The 15,857-nt window shown below is 36.5% G+C and overlaps 2 protein-coding genes and 1 pseudogene across 5 annotated transcripts in view; 2 read left to right on the forward strand and 1 right to left on the reverse strand.

Moving 5' to 3' along the window:
* LOC118445485 (uncharacterized) overlaps positions 1-15,857 on the reverse strand; it is a 114,070-nt gene that overhangs the window by 24,200 nt on the left and 74,013 nt on the right. Inside the window, exon 3 of one of the 4 annotated variants that reach the window (XM_035875080.2) lies at positions 13,470-13,508. The exons of the other annotated variants lie outside the window; for them this stretch is intronic. The gene's annotated coding sequence lies outside the window, so the exon portion shown is untranslated. The remainder of the gene's footprint in view (positions 1-13,469; positions 13,509-15,857) is intronic. 4 annotated transcript variants of the gene reach the window in all.
* LOC118445519 (maltase 1-like) lies at positions 885-2,796 on the forward strand. Its single transcript, XM_035875126.2, has one exon. It carries the CDS (start codon positions 912-914, stop codon positions 2,625-2,627), a length of 1,716 nt encoding a protein of 571 aa, XP_035731019.2. The 5' UTR covers positions 885-911; the 3' UTR covers positions 2,628-2,796.
* LOC118445525 (maltase 1 pseudogene) lies at positions 6,989-8,896 on the forward strand (annotated as a pseudogene).

Consider the following 15,857-nt stretch of genomic DNA (forward strand, 5'->3'; position numbering starts at 1 on the left):
TTTTAACCTTAATGATAACACTTAGTTTAAAAGAAGAATTTCAGTAAGATCTTAGTTAGATATTATTCGCAAAAAGGTATGAATAAGTGCAAAATAGTATTAAGATTTACTCTTTTGCCAACCGTTGGCTTCGTGAAAGCACAATGTTCATTTCCTTCTACGCACTTTCAAAAATAAGTAAGGAATAAGCGGTGTGGTGCAAGTCGAAGTCGATCCAACCCCACGTATAATTAGTTATAACAACGATAGCGATTATGAGAGGCCAACGCTCGTAAACGTTTTGAACACGCGAGAAGGTGCGCAAGCACGATGTTTACAGTCTTTCAAATGGCGTAGGAAGCTCACGGTATTTTATGGTTCGTATGGAACATCGTACATTTCTACACAATGATGTTACGACTGCATTGTATTTGCAGTGTATTTGGACTATATTTTATTTTAACCAAAGAAAAAACTTTGAAGATGTTAGATTTCATTTATCGCTTTGCACAACTTCTTTTGGTACCAGCGATCGTTATAAAGACCATTTATAAACTAACAAGAGAATTTATGATTGATGTATTTCGACAAATTGTAAAAGAATTAGAATAACGAGCCGAACATAAACTGCAATATTGATAGATTACAAAGTGAAACGATAAAGGTAGATAACTGACATTTGGTTATCCATACGTTAACGATCTTCAGTACGCGTAGATTTATCACAGTTGATAAACAATCAAGATTTTTCATTTGTAAATGTACATCAAAGTTTTGTAAATAATATCGCGAATACTTCACTTGATTTATCGATATCTTATTTTCATTATAAATGATAACACTTATATATGCCTACCTACTTGATAAATTTTTTCATCGGGTCGTTTACTATAAATAATCAAACAATCATTGAGTATGATCAGTAATCGATAATGTGGGGAACGGTCACGAAAATCGTGTTATTAGGGCTTTGCCTTTCGTTGTCACCTTCGGCTGCGAACAACGACTGGTACAAGAATAGCTTAATTTATCAGATCTATCCTAGAAGCTTTAAAGATAGCAATGGCGACGGTATCGGCGATTTGAACGGTATTACCAGCAAATTGGAGCATATCGCAGATATTGGTGTTGATGCTCTTTGGTTATCGCCGATTTATACCAGCCCTCAAGCTGATTTTGGTTACGATATTTCTAATTTCACAGATGTCAATCCAGAATATGGTACTCTGGACGATTTTGACAGACTTGTGGCAAAATCAAAGTCACTCGGTCTTAAGGTAATACTTGATTATGTGCCAAATCATAGCTCACACGAGCACCCGTGGTTTAAAAAGAGCATACAAAAGATCAAGCCGTACGATGACTATTATATTTGGCGAAATGCAACATACGTTAATGGTACAAGGCAACCACCCAACAATTGGCTCTCCGCTTTTGGAGGTTCGGCATGGGAATGGAATAACCAACGAGAACAGTATTACTTACATCAATTCGTTGCTGGTCAGCCAGATCTTAACTACCGTAACAAAGATTTGGATCAAGAAATGAAGAACGTTTTTTCGTTTTGGATGGATCGCGGAGTCGAAGGATTTCGTATCGATGCGATTAACTTTATGTTCGAGGATACCAGATTTCTGGATGAGCCATCAGCTAATCGTCCTGATTTGCCACCGGATGACTACGATAGTCTCGATCATATCTACACCAAAAATCTGAACGAGACGTACACTGTACTTTCAAGCTGGAGAAAGTTACTCGATGAACACTCTAATAAGATCAAAGGCGATTACAAGATGCTTCTTACTGAAGCTTACGCAGATTTTGATCTTACAGTAAAATACTACAACGCCGGTTCTACCGTACCATTCAACTTTATGTTCATGGCAGAACTTAATAATCAATCCTCAGCTCCCGATTTCAAACGTTTTATCGATCGTTGGATGAATAATCTTCCTTCAAAAGACACGGTTGCCAATTGGGTAGTCGGAAATCATGACAACCATCGAGCTGCTAGTAGATATGGAAAACAACGAGCTGATCAGTTGAACATGCTGTCTATGATTCTACCTGGTGTTTCTGTCGTTTATAATGGCGACGAAATTGGTATGCTGGATAGAGATTTCACTTACGAAGAGACAGTCGATCCAGCAGGTTGTCAAGCGGGTCCAGATAGATACTATCTTAAATCGAGAGATCCAGAAAGGACACCATTCCAATGGGACAACAGTACGAGTGCTGGTTTCTCTACGAGTAACAAAACTTGGTTACCCGTGAATAGTAACTATAAGACCTTAAACTTGGACATACAGAAAAATAGTCTTATCTCCCACTATAAGGTTTTCCAGGATATGATAGCGCTCAAGAGAACGCCTATTATCGAGAGCGGATCTCTCGAAAGTATTCTTGTTACCGAGAAAGTTTTGGGCGTTGTACGTAGATTTCTAGGATCAACGATTGTTCTGTTGATCAATTTCTCGAATTCCGATGTTCAAGTTGATGCCAGAACATGGTTGAATATTCCCGAACAACTACTTATTTATACTGCCAGTGTAGGATCTAATATCAACAGTGGTACCAAAATCAAAACGTCTTCTTATGTTCTGCCGGGAGCTTCTTCTGTTGTTCTCGTATCTTCAAATGTCTTTTAATATTAATTAAAGAAAACTTACATGCGTGAAGTAATTTTGTTGATTATTGTAAGAACAATAATAATGGATTTTGGATTATTCATTATATCTTTTTAATTCCATTATATTGATAAATCTTTGTTATTTGTTTTATATTATAAATAAATGGAATGATGTACTGTTTATATAATCGTTTTATTTTCCAATGCCTATCCTTTCTCACAAAATCGTCCTAAGAGAAATACTTTTCGATTCAACGAATCCGCATAATACGCGCATTTCCAGCTTTGAACAGGAGAATCCTCGGTTCGTAAATATTTATAATGAAGATATCCAGGGAAAGTAGTAGTTTCTCTCGTCAAAAGTCACCCTCTTAACCATATACCGCCGTCACTCTCGAATAACTCTACGATTTCGCGAAATCCGAATACGCATACTTTTGTCCAAGGCGTTTCCATATCTTAGCACAAAATTACAGGTTTTTTAATCTTCATTCCCAAATTGGCAAATAGTAAACATTGTACTATTTAATTGTGCAGTAAGTGGTGATATCGATTTATACTGTATTTCGACGAACGGCATAAATTACACTTCTTTAGAGAGGCATATAGAAAAGCAGAGAGACGAAACAATAGATAGGGATGGAGAGAAAAACGTTGTGAGATGTAGAGACGTATAAAGAGACAGAGACAAAAGGAAAAGAGAGAGAGAGAGAGATAGAGAGAGAAAGATAGAGAAAACATGATCAACCATCTTTTCTCTGCTACGTATGTTTGTTCCCTTTTGCTCGCATACTACGAGAGTACGTAAGCAGGAGAGGAAGAGAGAGAGATCGTTGTCATGGATAGGAACGATTGCCTGGTAGATTTTATGCGTAGCTCGAATCATATTAACATAAATAATTTACAGCAGAATCATAGGCATTAATGACAATGCTTTGAATTATGTTTCGTCTCGTAAGATTATGAGAAGTCAACGCTCGTAAACGTTTTGAACACACGAGAAGGTGCGCAAGCTCGATGTTTATAGTTTTTCAAATGGCGTAGAAGGCTCACGGTATTCTATGGTTCGTATGGAGCATTCTACATATCTACACAATGATGTTACAATTGACCACGTGCTAATTTCTTCACATTTAACTGTTTTCTCTTCCGTTTCCTCCAATATTACTTCATCTTTTCACTATGCTATTTCTTTCTGTCCTCACACCACTTCGCACCAGGTTTCTTCTTCAATCTTCCTTAGAATCCTTCCATGCTTAATATCCTCTTTCTAAAAATCTCTCTGTCTATAGTTTCTTCTTCACTTATATTATTTCTTTCTAGATCTTTCTTTACCTCTTGAATCCAGCTAGTTGTCTTTTTCTCCCAAAGGTACATGAGTATTCTTTTTGTTAATCTGGAATCATCCATTCTGTAAATATGGCCAAAAAATTGCAGTCTTCTTTTCCTTATCGTTCCTGTTATGCTTTCTATGTTCCTGTATATTTCATTATTAGATCTTAATTTCCATACTTCTGTTGTTTTCACTGGATATAAAATTTTCCTCATGATTCTCCTTTCCAGCACTTCCAGTTTATCTAATCTATAATTTAGTACCAAGCATTCATTCGCGTATAAGCATTCCGGTTTTACTACTGTAATGCAGTGCCTTATTTTAAGATTTTTAGATAAACACTGTTTGTTATAAAAATTCTTAGTGATACTATACGCCTTTTCCATCTTGCGTATCCTTTCTTCTACTGCAGATTTTTCTAAACTATTTTCTTGAATTATTTCTACCAGGTATTTGAATTTCTTTACTTTTTCCATTGGACCAATATCTATAGTCAAAAATTTTGGAGCGTTCTTGATGTTTGTAATAAATTTAGTTTTTTCTACGGAGATTTTCAAACCTGCTTTGTTGGCTATTCCTTCCAAAAGATTGATTTGTGTTGTTGCACTTTTTAGGTTGTCTGACACTATAGCAAAATCGTTTGCAAATGCTAAGCAACTTATTTCAATACCTTTATTTTTTATCCCCAAAGTTACTGGCGAAATGTTATGTTCTTTTAGCTTTACATTCCAAATTCTGACAATTTTTTCTAGAACACAGTTGAACAGAAGAGATGATAAACCATCACCTTGCCTTACATCTGTATTTATCTCAATAGGTTTAGATATCTCACCCATAAATTTTACTTTTGAAATCGTATCAGTAAGTGTTTCTCGTATTAAGTTTGTCAATTTATTTTTAACTCCAAATTCACGTATTGTTTTATCTATGGTTTCTCTATCAACTGAGTCAAATGCCTTTTTAAAATCTATAAAAGTTACAACTATGTCCTTTGAATTCAGTATCTTATGGCGAATTATGGATTTTAAGTTAAATATTTGTTCTGAACAAGATCTACCTTTTCGAAATCCAGCTTGATACTCGCCCAGTTGCTTGTCAAGTGTTGTTTCTATTCTATTCAGCAATATTTTTGAGATTACCTTGTATGCAGTTTGCAGAAAAGAGATGCCTCTATAGTTATCAACGTTCTGTTTGTCCCCTTTTTTATGTAATGGGTGAATTAGAGCTACTTTCCATTCTTCTGGAAACTTCTCTGTTCTCCAAATATCTTCAAAGATTAACTGCAGCTGTTCAATGATTTTTGATTGAGATCATTTTAAAAGTTCAGCTGTTATAGAGTCTTTTCCATTAGCTTTATTATTTTTTAGATTGTTAATTGCTTCTTTAATTTCTTCAGCATTGGGTGGTATATCTTCTTCCAGATTTTCAGTTGTTTCAGAGAATTGCAACTTATGTTTTGGTTCAGGGCAGTTTAAAAGTTGATCAAAGTGCTTCGTAAGTATTTCACAGTTCTCAGCATTACTTAGGCCAAGTTTACCATTTTCATCTTTGAAGCATATGCTAGACGCTTGATACCCCTTTAATTGACTCTTAAAAGTCTGATAGAAGTTTCGAGAATTATTTTTAACAAAGTTGTCTTGCATGTCAATAAGTTGTGATTTTTTGAAAGATCTTTTGACTCCCCTTATTATTCTAGCAGTGTCTTTCCTTTGTTATTTGAATTGGTCATGATGTTCAGTCTTCCCGAGCATTTCCACTTTTTCCATTGTTTTGTTCTCTCCTGTAATGCGTCTTCACATATTTGATTCCACCAAGGTTTTTTTCTATGCTTGGCTAGTCAAAATATTTTCTGAGCTGCATTCGTTATTTCTTTAGATAAATCTTGCCACTTCCCATGATGAGTTACTTTTATTCCTTCCTGAAATATTTCCAAAGTTTCTTGCGTAATTTGGAGTCTATTTGTGTTGCACTTATTTATTTTTTCCTCTCTTCTGTGATTTCTGTTGCGTAAGAATTCGAGTTTGATTTTAGACAAATAGTGATCGGAATCAAATTCTTTGCTTCTTACTACCTTGACATTCATGATTTCCTTCATGTTTCTTTTGGATATAGTTACATGATCTAGTTGAAATTCACCTAGCATTGGATTTGGAGAAATTCATGTTTTAGCTCTTCTTGGCAATTTCCTGAAGAAAGTTGACATTAACTTCAATTGAAAGTTTTTATGAATAGTAAGCAATTTTATAAATAGTATAAAAGTAATCATCTCATCTCATTTCTGTTTGTTCTTTGATGTGCAGCATATTTTCTCACTATTGGTCTATGAATTCTCTCTCTTTCTATTTGGGCATTGAAATCTCCAAGTAATATCACTACATTTGATTTTGGAATTTTAGACATTTCATCGTCCAGGAGATCCCAGAATTCCTCTACTTTATTAGGGTTCTTCTTGTTGTCTTCATTTATTGGTGCATGACAATTAATAAAAGTATATAATTTATTTTTGCATTTCATTGTCAAAAGAGATATCCTTTCATTTGAGCGAGAGTTGAATTCAGTATTTGGATTCTATTTTATTTTAAACAAAGAAAAAACTTTGAAGATGTTAGATTTCCTTTATCGCTTTGCACAACTTCCTTTGGTACCAGCGATCGTTATAAAGACCATCTATAAACTAACAAGAGAATTTATGATTGGTGTATTTCGACAAATTGTAAAAGAATTAGAATAACGAGCCGAACATAAACTGCAATATTGATAGATTACAAAGTGAAACGATAAAGGTAGATAACTGATATTTTGTTATCCATACGTTAACGATCTTCAGTACGCGTAGATTTATCACAGTAGATAAACAATCAAGATTTTTCATTTGTAATCGTACATCAAATACTTTCAATAAAGTTTTGTAAATAATATATCGCGAATAAATACTTCACTTGATTTATCAATATCTTATTTTCATTATAACTGATAACACTTATATATGCCTACCTACTTGATATATTTTTTCATCGGGTCGTTTACTATAAATAATCAAACGATCATTGAGTATAATCAGTAATCGAAAATGTGGGGAACGGTTACAAAAGTCGTGTTATTAGGGCTTTGCCTTTCGTTGTCACCTTCGGCTGCGAACAACGACTGGTACAAGAATAGCTTAATTTATCAGATTTATCCTAGAAGCTTTAAAGATAGCAATGGCGACGGTATCGGCGATTTGAACGGTATTACCAGCAAATTGGAGCATATCGCAGATATTGATGCTGATGCTCTTTGGTTATCGCCGATTTATACCAGCCCTCAAGTTGATTTCGGTTACGATATTTCTAATTTCACAGACGTCAATCCAGAATATGGTACTCTGGACGATTTTGACAGACTTGTGGCAAAAGCAAAGTCACTCGGTCTTAAGGTAATACTTGATTTTGTGCCAAATCATAGCTCACACGAGCACCCGTGGTTTAAAAAGAGTATACAAAAGATCAAGCCGTACGATGACTATTATATTTGGCGAAATGCAACATACGTTAATGGTACAAGGCAACCACCCAACAATTGGCTCTCCGCTTTTGGAGGTTCGGCATGGGAATGGAATAAGCAACGAGAACAGTATTACTTACATCAATTCGCTGTTGGTCAGCCAGATCTTAACTACCGTAACAAGGATTTGGATCAAGAGATGAAGAATGTTTTTTCGTTTTGGATGGATCGCGGAGTCGAGGGATTTCGTATCGATGCGATTAACCATATGTTCGAGGATTCCAGATTCCTGGATGAGCCATCAGCTAATCGTCCTGATTTGCCACCGGATGACTACGATACTCTCAATCATATCTACACCAAAAATCAGAACGAGACGTATACCGTACTTTCAAGCTGGAGAAAGTTACTCGATGAACACTCTAATAAGATCAAAGGCAATTACAAGATGCTTCTTACTGAAGCTTACGCAGATTTTGATCTTACAGTAAAATACTACAACGCCGGTTCTACCGTACCATTTAACTTTATGTTCATGGCAGAACTTAATAATCAATCCTCAGCTTCCGATTTCAAACGTCTTATCGATCGTTGGATGAATAATCTTCCTTCAAAAGACACGGTTGCCAATTGGGTAGTCGGAAATCATGACAACCATCGAGCTGCTAGTAGATACGGAAAACAACGAGCTGATCAATTGAACATGCTGTCTATGATTCTACCTGGTGTTTCTGTCGTTTATAATGGCGACGAAATTGGTATGCTGGATAGAGATTTCACTTACGAAGAGACAGTCGATCCAGCAGGTTGTCAAGCGGGTCCAGATAGATATTATTTTAAATCGAGAGATCCAGAAAGGACACCATTCCAATGGGACAACAGTACGAGTGCTGGTTTCTCTACGAGTAACAAAACTTGGTTACCCGTGAATAGTAACTATAAGACCTTAAACTTGGACATACAGAAAAATAGTCTTATCTCCCACTATAAGGTTTTCCAGGATATGATAGCGCTCAAGAGAACGCCTATTATCGAGAGCGGATCTCTCGAAAGTATTCTTGTTACCGAGAAAGTTTTGGGCGTTGTACGTAGATTTCTAGGATCAACGATTGTTCTGTTGATCAATTTCTCGAATTCCGATGTTCAAGTTGATGCCAGAACATGGTTGAATATTCCCGAACAACTACTTATTTATACTGCCAGTGTAGGATCTAATATCAACAGTGGTACCAAAATCAAAACGTCTTCTTATGTTCTGCCGGGAGCTTCTTCTGTTGTTCTCGTATCTTCAAATGTCTTTTAATATTAATTAAAGAAAACTTACATGCGTGAAGTAATTTTGTCGATTATTGTAAGAACAATAATAATGGATTTTGGATTATTCATTATATCTTTTTAATTCCATTATATTGATAAATCCTTGTTATTTGTTTTATATTATAAATAAATGGAATGATGTACTGTTTATATAATCGTTTTATTTTCCAATGCCTATCCTTTCTCACAAAATCGTCCTAAGAGAAATACTTTTCGATTCAACGAATCCGCATAATACGCGCATTTCCAGCTTTGAACAGGAGAATCCTCGGTTCGTAAATATTTATAATGAAGATATCCAGGGAGAGTAGTAGTTTCTCTCGTCAAAAGTCACCCTCTTAACCATATACCGCCGTCACTCTCGAATAACTCTACGATTTCGCGAAATCCGAATACGCATACTTTCGTAACTCCAAGGCGTTTCCATATCTTTGCATAAAATTACAAGAGTTTTAATCTTCACTTGTAAATCCATGTGAATAATCCGTGAATCCGAAACCGTGTAAAAGTAAAAGAATCATGTCTCACAAATAATTCGAACAATTTCATGTGCGATTATTTAACAGCCTCTATCCTAGACATTTTTATTCGTCGTCTTGTTTTAATTGCTCTTGAGAGTGTCGGGGGAAAAGGCGCAAGTTTCTGGTGAGTTCGTCGACCCTGAATGGAGTATTTTTTTTAAAGGAAAAGAGTCGAAATAAAAGGTAAGGTGAAGAAGTTGCGCTGTTAAGTTATATATGGAGTCAACGAACAAAGAGAGAGAGAGAAAGTGAGAGAGAGAAAGAGAGAGAGAGAGAAAGTGAGAGAGAGAAAGAGAGAGAGAGTGAGAGATAGATAGAAAGAGAGAGAGAAAAAGAGAGAAAGAAAAAGAGGGAGGAGAGTGAGAGAGAGGAAGAATGCATGCGTGTTGAAAAATATACGCGTGTGCGTTGGTGGAAAATTTTAAGTTTTCATGCCTTCATCCACGACTATCCAACGAACGCGCAGCACCAATCACGCTGAGTGCACATTCTTCAAGCTCTTTCTTTATACCTGACTCTCTCTCTCTCATTCTACAAGGAGACAGTCGAGAGAAGAGACCTCTTCGCTTCCATGCCATTCTCTTTCTTTCTTTTTCTCTCTATGACACAATGTACATGCATATGGACGAATGTCTTTACATATGTACATACGAGAGCATGGCCAAGATCAATCTTTCGAATATTCAATTCTTCCATCTCTTTTCACTTTTCTTTTTCGTTCTGTTTTTTTTTTTTCACGCAAACGTAGACTGCTTCCAGTAACCTCGTCGCATCTTGTTCGTCGTGAGATAACTCCGAGCGTCTTAATTAACACTCTGCTTCACCGCCTCGCCAACCCGATTTCTCTCTCGCTATCTCTCGGCTTGTCCTTCCATATTAACCTTTCTCCTAGTTATCTAAACAGAGTCTGAGTTTTCGGGTATATTTGCTTACTCCGAACTGTGCTAGCACATATACCTACAGAGATACGTATATACTATACAGATGTACGTTTTATCGATTAAGGCTCGTGACACCCGTGAGAAAGTTTTCGATTTTAATCAACAGTACGCTGTTGAGTTTGGGATTATATTAATCGAGTCTCTCTTCTTCTTTCTCTCTCTCTTTCTAATTGGATAGTTTAAAAATATCTTTTTCCTTCTGTTTAGTAGTTCGTTCTTGCAGTGTCTTCCTTTGTTGAAATGTACATATACATAGTTTCTTACATACACTGTTTCTACATACAAAATATCGTATTTAAGGAAGAACTGATTTTCACAAGATGAGCATGCTGAATATTCAAGTACATATATCTATGTATATATAGATAATACATATCTTGATAAGATTAATAATTTTATTTTGGTTTATAATCAAATTACATAATAGTATATCATTTTAATTATTCTCTATTGTCTGGCCATTTATTTATTTTATTGTAAACTCGTTTTATATTGCTCAAACGAGCTTTCTAGATGATATAACTCGTGACACTTGCTCGAAAGAGATTTTGAAACTTTGACTTCGTCACTTCTTATTCCGACCGAAGTTTGATGACATATTCTCTATTCGTTCCTCGCTCTTTCCATCTCTCCTTATCTCTCTCTTTCTGTTTCTCTTTCTCTCTTTCTCCCTCTCTCTCTCTTTCTCTCTCTCTTTCTCTATTCTCATTCTATCTAGGAGTGACATCGTGCGGAGTGCACTTTAAGAACTCGGACACTTTGAAATTCATCGTGAAATTGTACATTTTCTTTGTTATATCGGAAAAACATGTTTCTTTTTCTATCTCTCTTTTTGTATTTCTATCTCCATGCTTTAAAGATGAAAGCAAACGACGAAATCGAGCATACAAATTCCTCATCCACTATCGTCTGATTTCGTCAAAAGTGTAGACTCGGTCATTCTTATTCCTCGGAGGTAAGCAATGTTCGAATTCTGACACCACCGGAAAACTCTTCCTCGTTTCTTGTGGCTTACTTACTCGAACTATGTATATTGATGTGTATAGGAGAGGAAAAAAGATAGCTCACAGCGTCTTAATTAACGCTAGGCCCATCTCATTCGTCTTTTCATCCTTTCCCTACTTCGATGCTATTTCTTTATCTTCTTTCCTCTTCTCACTTTGGAGACCGGCCACTAAGGAATATGCTTTCAAAGGAAATATGGAATGCCTAACGGTCTTCGCTAGATTTCGTTTTCCCCTTTCTTCCGTCCTTTATTCCTTCTCCTTTTTTCGTGCTTTACACTCTTTTCTTTTCAATACCACCCCGTCGGCCTTCAAAAACCTTAGTAAGGTTTGTAACCGCATCAAAGAGCTTTCTTAAATCGTACCGAAGACTTTGAATCAAACGTATGGTTATATATAGCAACTTCATTCGAGTAATTTTTAGCTTTTCCTTTCTCTAATTGGCAGGAAGAATCATCTTTGTGATTTCATTACGTTGATTTAATAACATGCAAAGATACGATGAAATTTGAGTAAAAAGAAAGAAATATTTTTTGATTTGTTCGATGATCCTGTTCACAATTTTTGTTCCTATCCTTTTACTAAATTTCCCTTGTACGCTGAACTAGAAAAATTGTTTTTCTTTATTCTACGTATAAAACGAAGCGCAAAGAAACGTAGTCGAGGCGCAAAAAGCTGTAGAGCGAAAAGCTCGCATCGTTTCGCTTGAAAGAACGCATCGCTTCGGGAGTCAGGGCTGTTCGTTGTCGTGTTCACTGAAAAATATTTAACTACAAAACTTATTCTTTCTTCTCTTTTTTTCCTTCTTTCGTTTTCTTTTTTTCTTTTTAGCTTATTGATTTCAGGCTATTCAGAAGATATACTTTTTCAACGAGTCAAATGACATAATCAACACATTTCATCATTTATGTAGTTTATATTATACGCTCTTTCCAAATAACTTACAATGGATTTTCGTTCTCTAACGAACTAACTCTCACGAGTATACCTAATTCCTTCAGCTTTGTCGAGTTATAGTTTCGAACAGTAAGCTTCATTAAGACACGAATCATTGGAAATACTGTATTCAGAGAAGCAAGATTCGCTCAAGCGAGCAGATCGTGCGTTTGATTCGGCCGGACAATCTCTGATTGTACCGAACATACGGCCGAGGATTGTTATCGCGTGTTACAGCAGCAATAGTGGAGGCAATAGTATGGCATTGCTAGTTTTGGTATGGAGAAGGAATTGACGGAGGAGAAGAGGGTTAACGGGGACGTTAAGCTATCGCCATATTGGCAAATAGTAAATATTGCCCTACCTAATTGTGCAGCCAGTGGTAGTAGCGATTTACACTGTATTTCGAAGCACGGCATAAAGCACACTCTCTCAGAGAAGAACGGAGAAAAACAGAGGGACGAAGCGATAGACAGGGATAGAAGTAAAAAGGGTGTAGAGAGAGATGCATGAAGAGACAGAGACAAAAAGAAAGAGAGAGGGAGAGAGAAAGAGAGAGAGAGAGAGAGAGAGAGAGAAAGAGACAGAGAGAGAGAAAGATAGAGAAAACATGATCAACCCTCTTTGCTCTGGTCTCGCTTGCTGCGTATGCTCGTTCCCTTTCGCGTACTACGAGAGAACGTGAGTAAGAGAGGAAGAGAGAAAGATCGTTGTTCTCTGTCACGGATAGGAACGATATTGCCTGGTAGATTTTATGCGTAGCCCGAATCCAATTATCCTGAATAATTTATAGCTGAATCACGGACATTAATGACATCGGCTCGAATTAGGCAGAGCTTTTCAAAATTGCTATCGGTAGCGCTCGAAATACTAGAGGGAAATGGTCCGAGAGTTCGACGTACCGATTGTCAATGGTTAATTGGCACGCTGTTCGTAGGTATTGAGAGAGGTAGCGGTGGATAAGGGCCGGAAGAAAATCTTGATTTTCTAATTGAAGACTCAATGTCGACGATTAATCATTTAAATGTGACATTCAATTTTATTCAACCTTTTTCAAGTCAACGTATGTAAATACCTCTTTAAATGTAAAAACGAAGTAATACGCAGAGATTATTTAATCGATAGATATTTGAATCGAAAAATTACACACAAAAGACCAATTGTGAAATTTTTGATAGACAAGTATAAGTAAAGGTCAAAGAAGTCGGAGTTTCCTCGGCAATGAATAGGAAAACGCTATCTCTGCAAATAGGAGAAGTTGAGAAAGAGAGAGAGAGAGAGAGAGAGAGAGAGAGAAAATAGCGAAGAATAAATCGAGCGTTTTACCTTTTCTCTTCTTCATTTTTCGAAGAAAGCATTCTTTTGCTGGAAAGCACAAATTATTTTTGATTAATATCCGAAAATTCGTATTAATAGGTAATCAAACAAATTATTCGTACGATGCAGTTTATACGAAGAAATAGAAATCGCTTTGCCAATGAGAAGTAGACTCTGTTGTCTTTTGCAATAGTTCTTTATGTTAAACATATTTTTCTATGGCATTTATTATTTCAGATTAACTTAATACTAATTTTTTATATGCTCCATAAATAAATGATAACATAATTGCCATTTAATAATCTTCCTCTAGGGATTTTCTATTTCTAAATCCATGATTACTTTTTGCTTCAAGTTTTTTATCCTCTGAACAAAGGACAAAATCGTGAACCAACTTGGAATATTATTCGTTAATTTCGATTGCTTTGTATTCGAAATTTCACTATGAAATAACAAATGTTACTTCCCCTCTTTATTTTTGTTTTTCATATTTTAATAGTCTTTATTCGTTAAGTTATTCTCTTTGTCTCTCTTTCTTTCTTCCTCTCTCTCTCTCTCTCTCTCTCTCTCTCTCTCTGTCTCTCTTTCTCTCTTCTTTTCTTTTCCCTCAAAGAATTTCAACTTGAACTACTAATAATATTGTCGAATTCTACGGTAATTCTTCTCTCTCAAAGAATGGAATAACTGGACCTAAAATTATTGCGGAGATAGGCATGCGAAAAGAATATCGCAATGGCGGCTGTGACGGAAGGAAAGACCGGTTCTTGTGAAGTATTAGACACTATTTATCTGTTAACTTTCCATTCTCCGCCCAACTCTTACCAACGGAAATACTATCTAGCGATGGTAGCTAGCCACGAAGGTAAAAGGAAGGAAGGAAAGAACCGAGGGAAAATGCGGCAAAACGTGGAGGCTAAGGTATAAAGAAAGCCGTACTTTTTTTTTTCTCTTACTATCCTACCTAACCTTCTATCCTCGGTCTCCTTGCCATTCTGAAAAGAAAGTCTTCGCGAACTTCCTCGTTGACTTAATTTATATGACGTCGCTCGTGAAATAAATCGACGATGACACCCCGTACGACTATGTTTTCTAAATAATTACAGTTTATCCTATAGATTTCTCTATATTTGACATTTAATGGAAAATATAATTCATTTTCTGTGCAAAAGATAAATTGTTAATTAAATATAAAGAAGATACTATATATATCTACATACCAGCAGGTACAGTGATTCAAATATGTGAACTTGCTCATTCAGAGCAAGTACGTGGAATGAAGTACAAGAGGAGACGAAGGGAATGGTGGTTAGACCGTTAGGATCGTATGGAGTTCGCGATGCAGACATGGCTAACTGCATTAGCTCCCTTCGGCCTTGTTGAGCCTAGCCGCCATTGCAAAGGAGAGAGGGCAGGAGAAGGGAGACAGGCTGGTGGTCCTTTGAGGCTTGTGTGGGTGCCGAATACCAATCAGTTATGTCAATTGGCCCCAACAAAGTAATGAATGGTAATTGCAAGGCCACCGGCTAGCACGTCCGTCCATCGCACCCTCTAACACGCGATTTCCAGGTCCCTTCTCTTCGATTTCCCCGCCCTTTACTCCCAATATACGGACCATCTCCTACCCCTAACTCTCAACCCCCATACGGTAACCCTTCTAACTATCTCCCGTGTCACGTTCCGAATTTGCAACGAGCCTTTCCCATCGCTTTTAAATTCGTCTAATCGGATTCTCACGCGAGCCACGCGTCCAAATCACGCCACTTAATCATCGCCGTAGCCGAGCAAATCAATTTATAATACTCACTGGCAGGTTGGGAGTTTTAGTTGAGTTTCGGGCATCGTACGAATGATTCGTCGTTTGAGAGATCATTAGTTCGGGATCGTTAGTTCGAGATGGAATATTTTTGGTCGCTGTGTAATTTTCAATTAAATTGAATGTTTTTATTAAGATTATTGCAATGAATTATATTAAGATATTTTTACATTTATTTCGATGTTATCTGTAAGATCTGTAGTTATTGAAAAAATGATAAACGTGTTGAAGTCATAGGGTTTGCGCTGTCCATATAATTCTATCGAAATCTCGTTTCCGATTAATTTCGATAGGAACGATTGTTGGGTCGAATAATCATCGGATCGAGTGCTTGGTGGAAACCGATTTTCCGTTTGATGCGTATCGCGTTAAAATAATTAAATTCCCTGTTTGCTGACATTTTCTTTCAACACATACACATACACACACAGATATGCATATATAGATATGTATATAGTTCGATTACTGTTTATGATCGAAATTGGTTTATGTGGACATTATCGTACATCCGTCGGCTAGCGGCAAACAGAGAAGAGAGTACTAATGAAATTCGTGATATCGATGGGAACCGTGAGATACCGGTA

This window comes from Vespa mandarinia, chromosome 2 (genome assembly GCF_050613455.1).
Source record: "Vespa mandarinia isolate Hongniang chromosome 2, ASM5061345v1, whole genome shotgun sequence".
NCBI classification, from domain to species: Eukaryota; Metazoa; Arthropoda; class Insecta; order Hymenoptera; family Vespidae; genus Vespa; species Vespa mandarinia.

Excerpts from the sequence above, each read along its gene's own strand:
- LOC118445519 (XM_035875126.2), top strand. The coding sequence starts at position 912 with ATGTGGGGAACGGTCACGAAAATCGTGTTATTAGGGCTTTGCCTTTCG.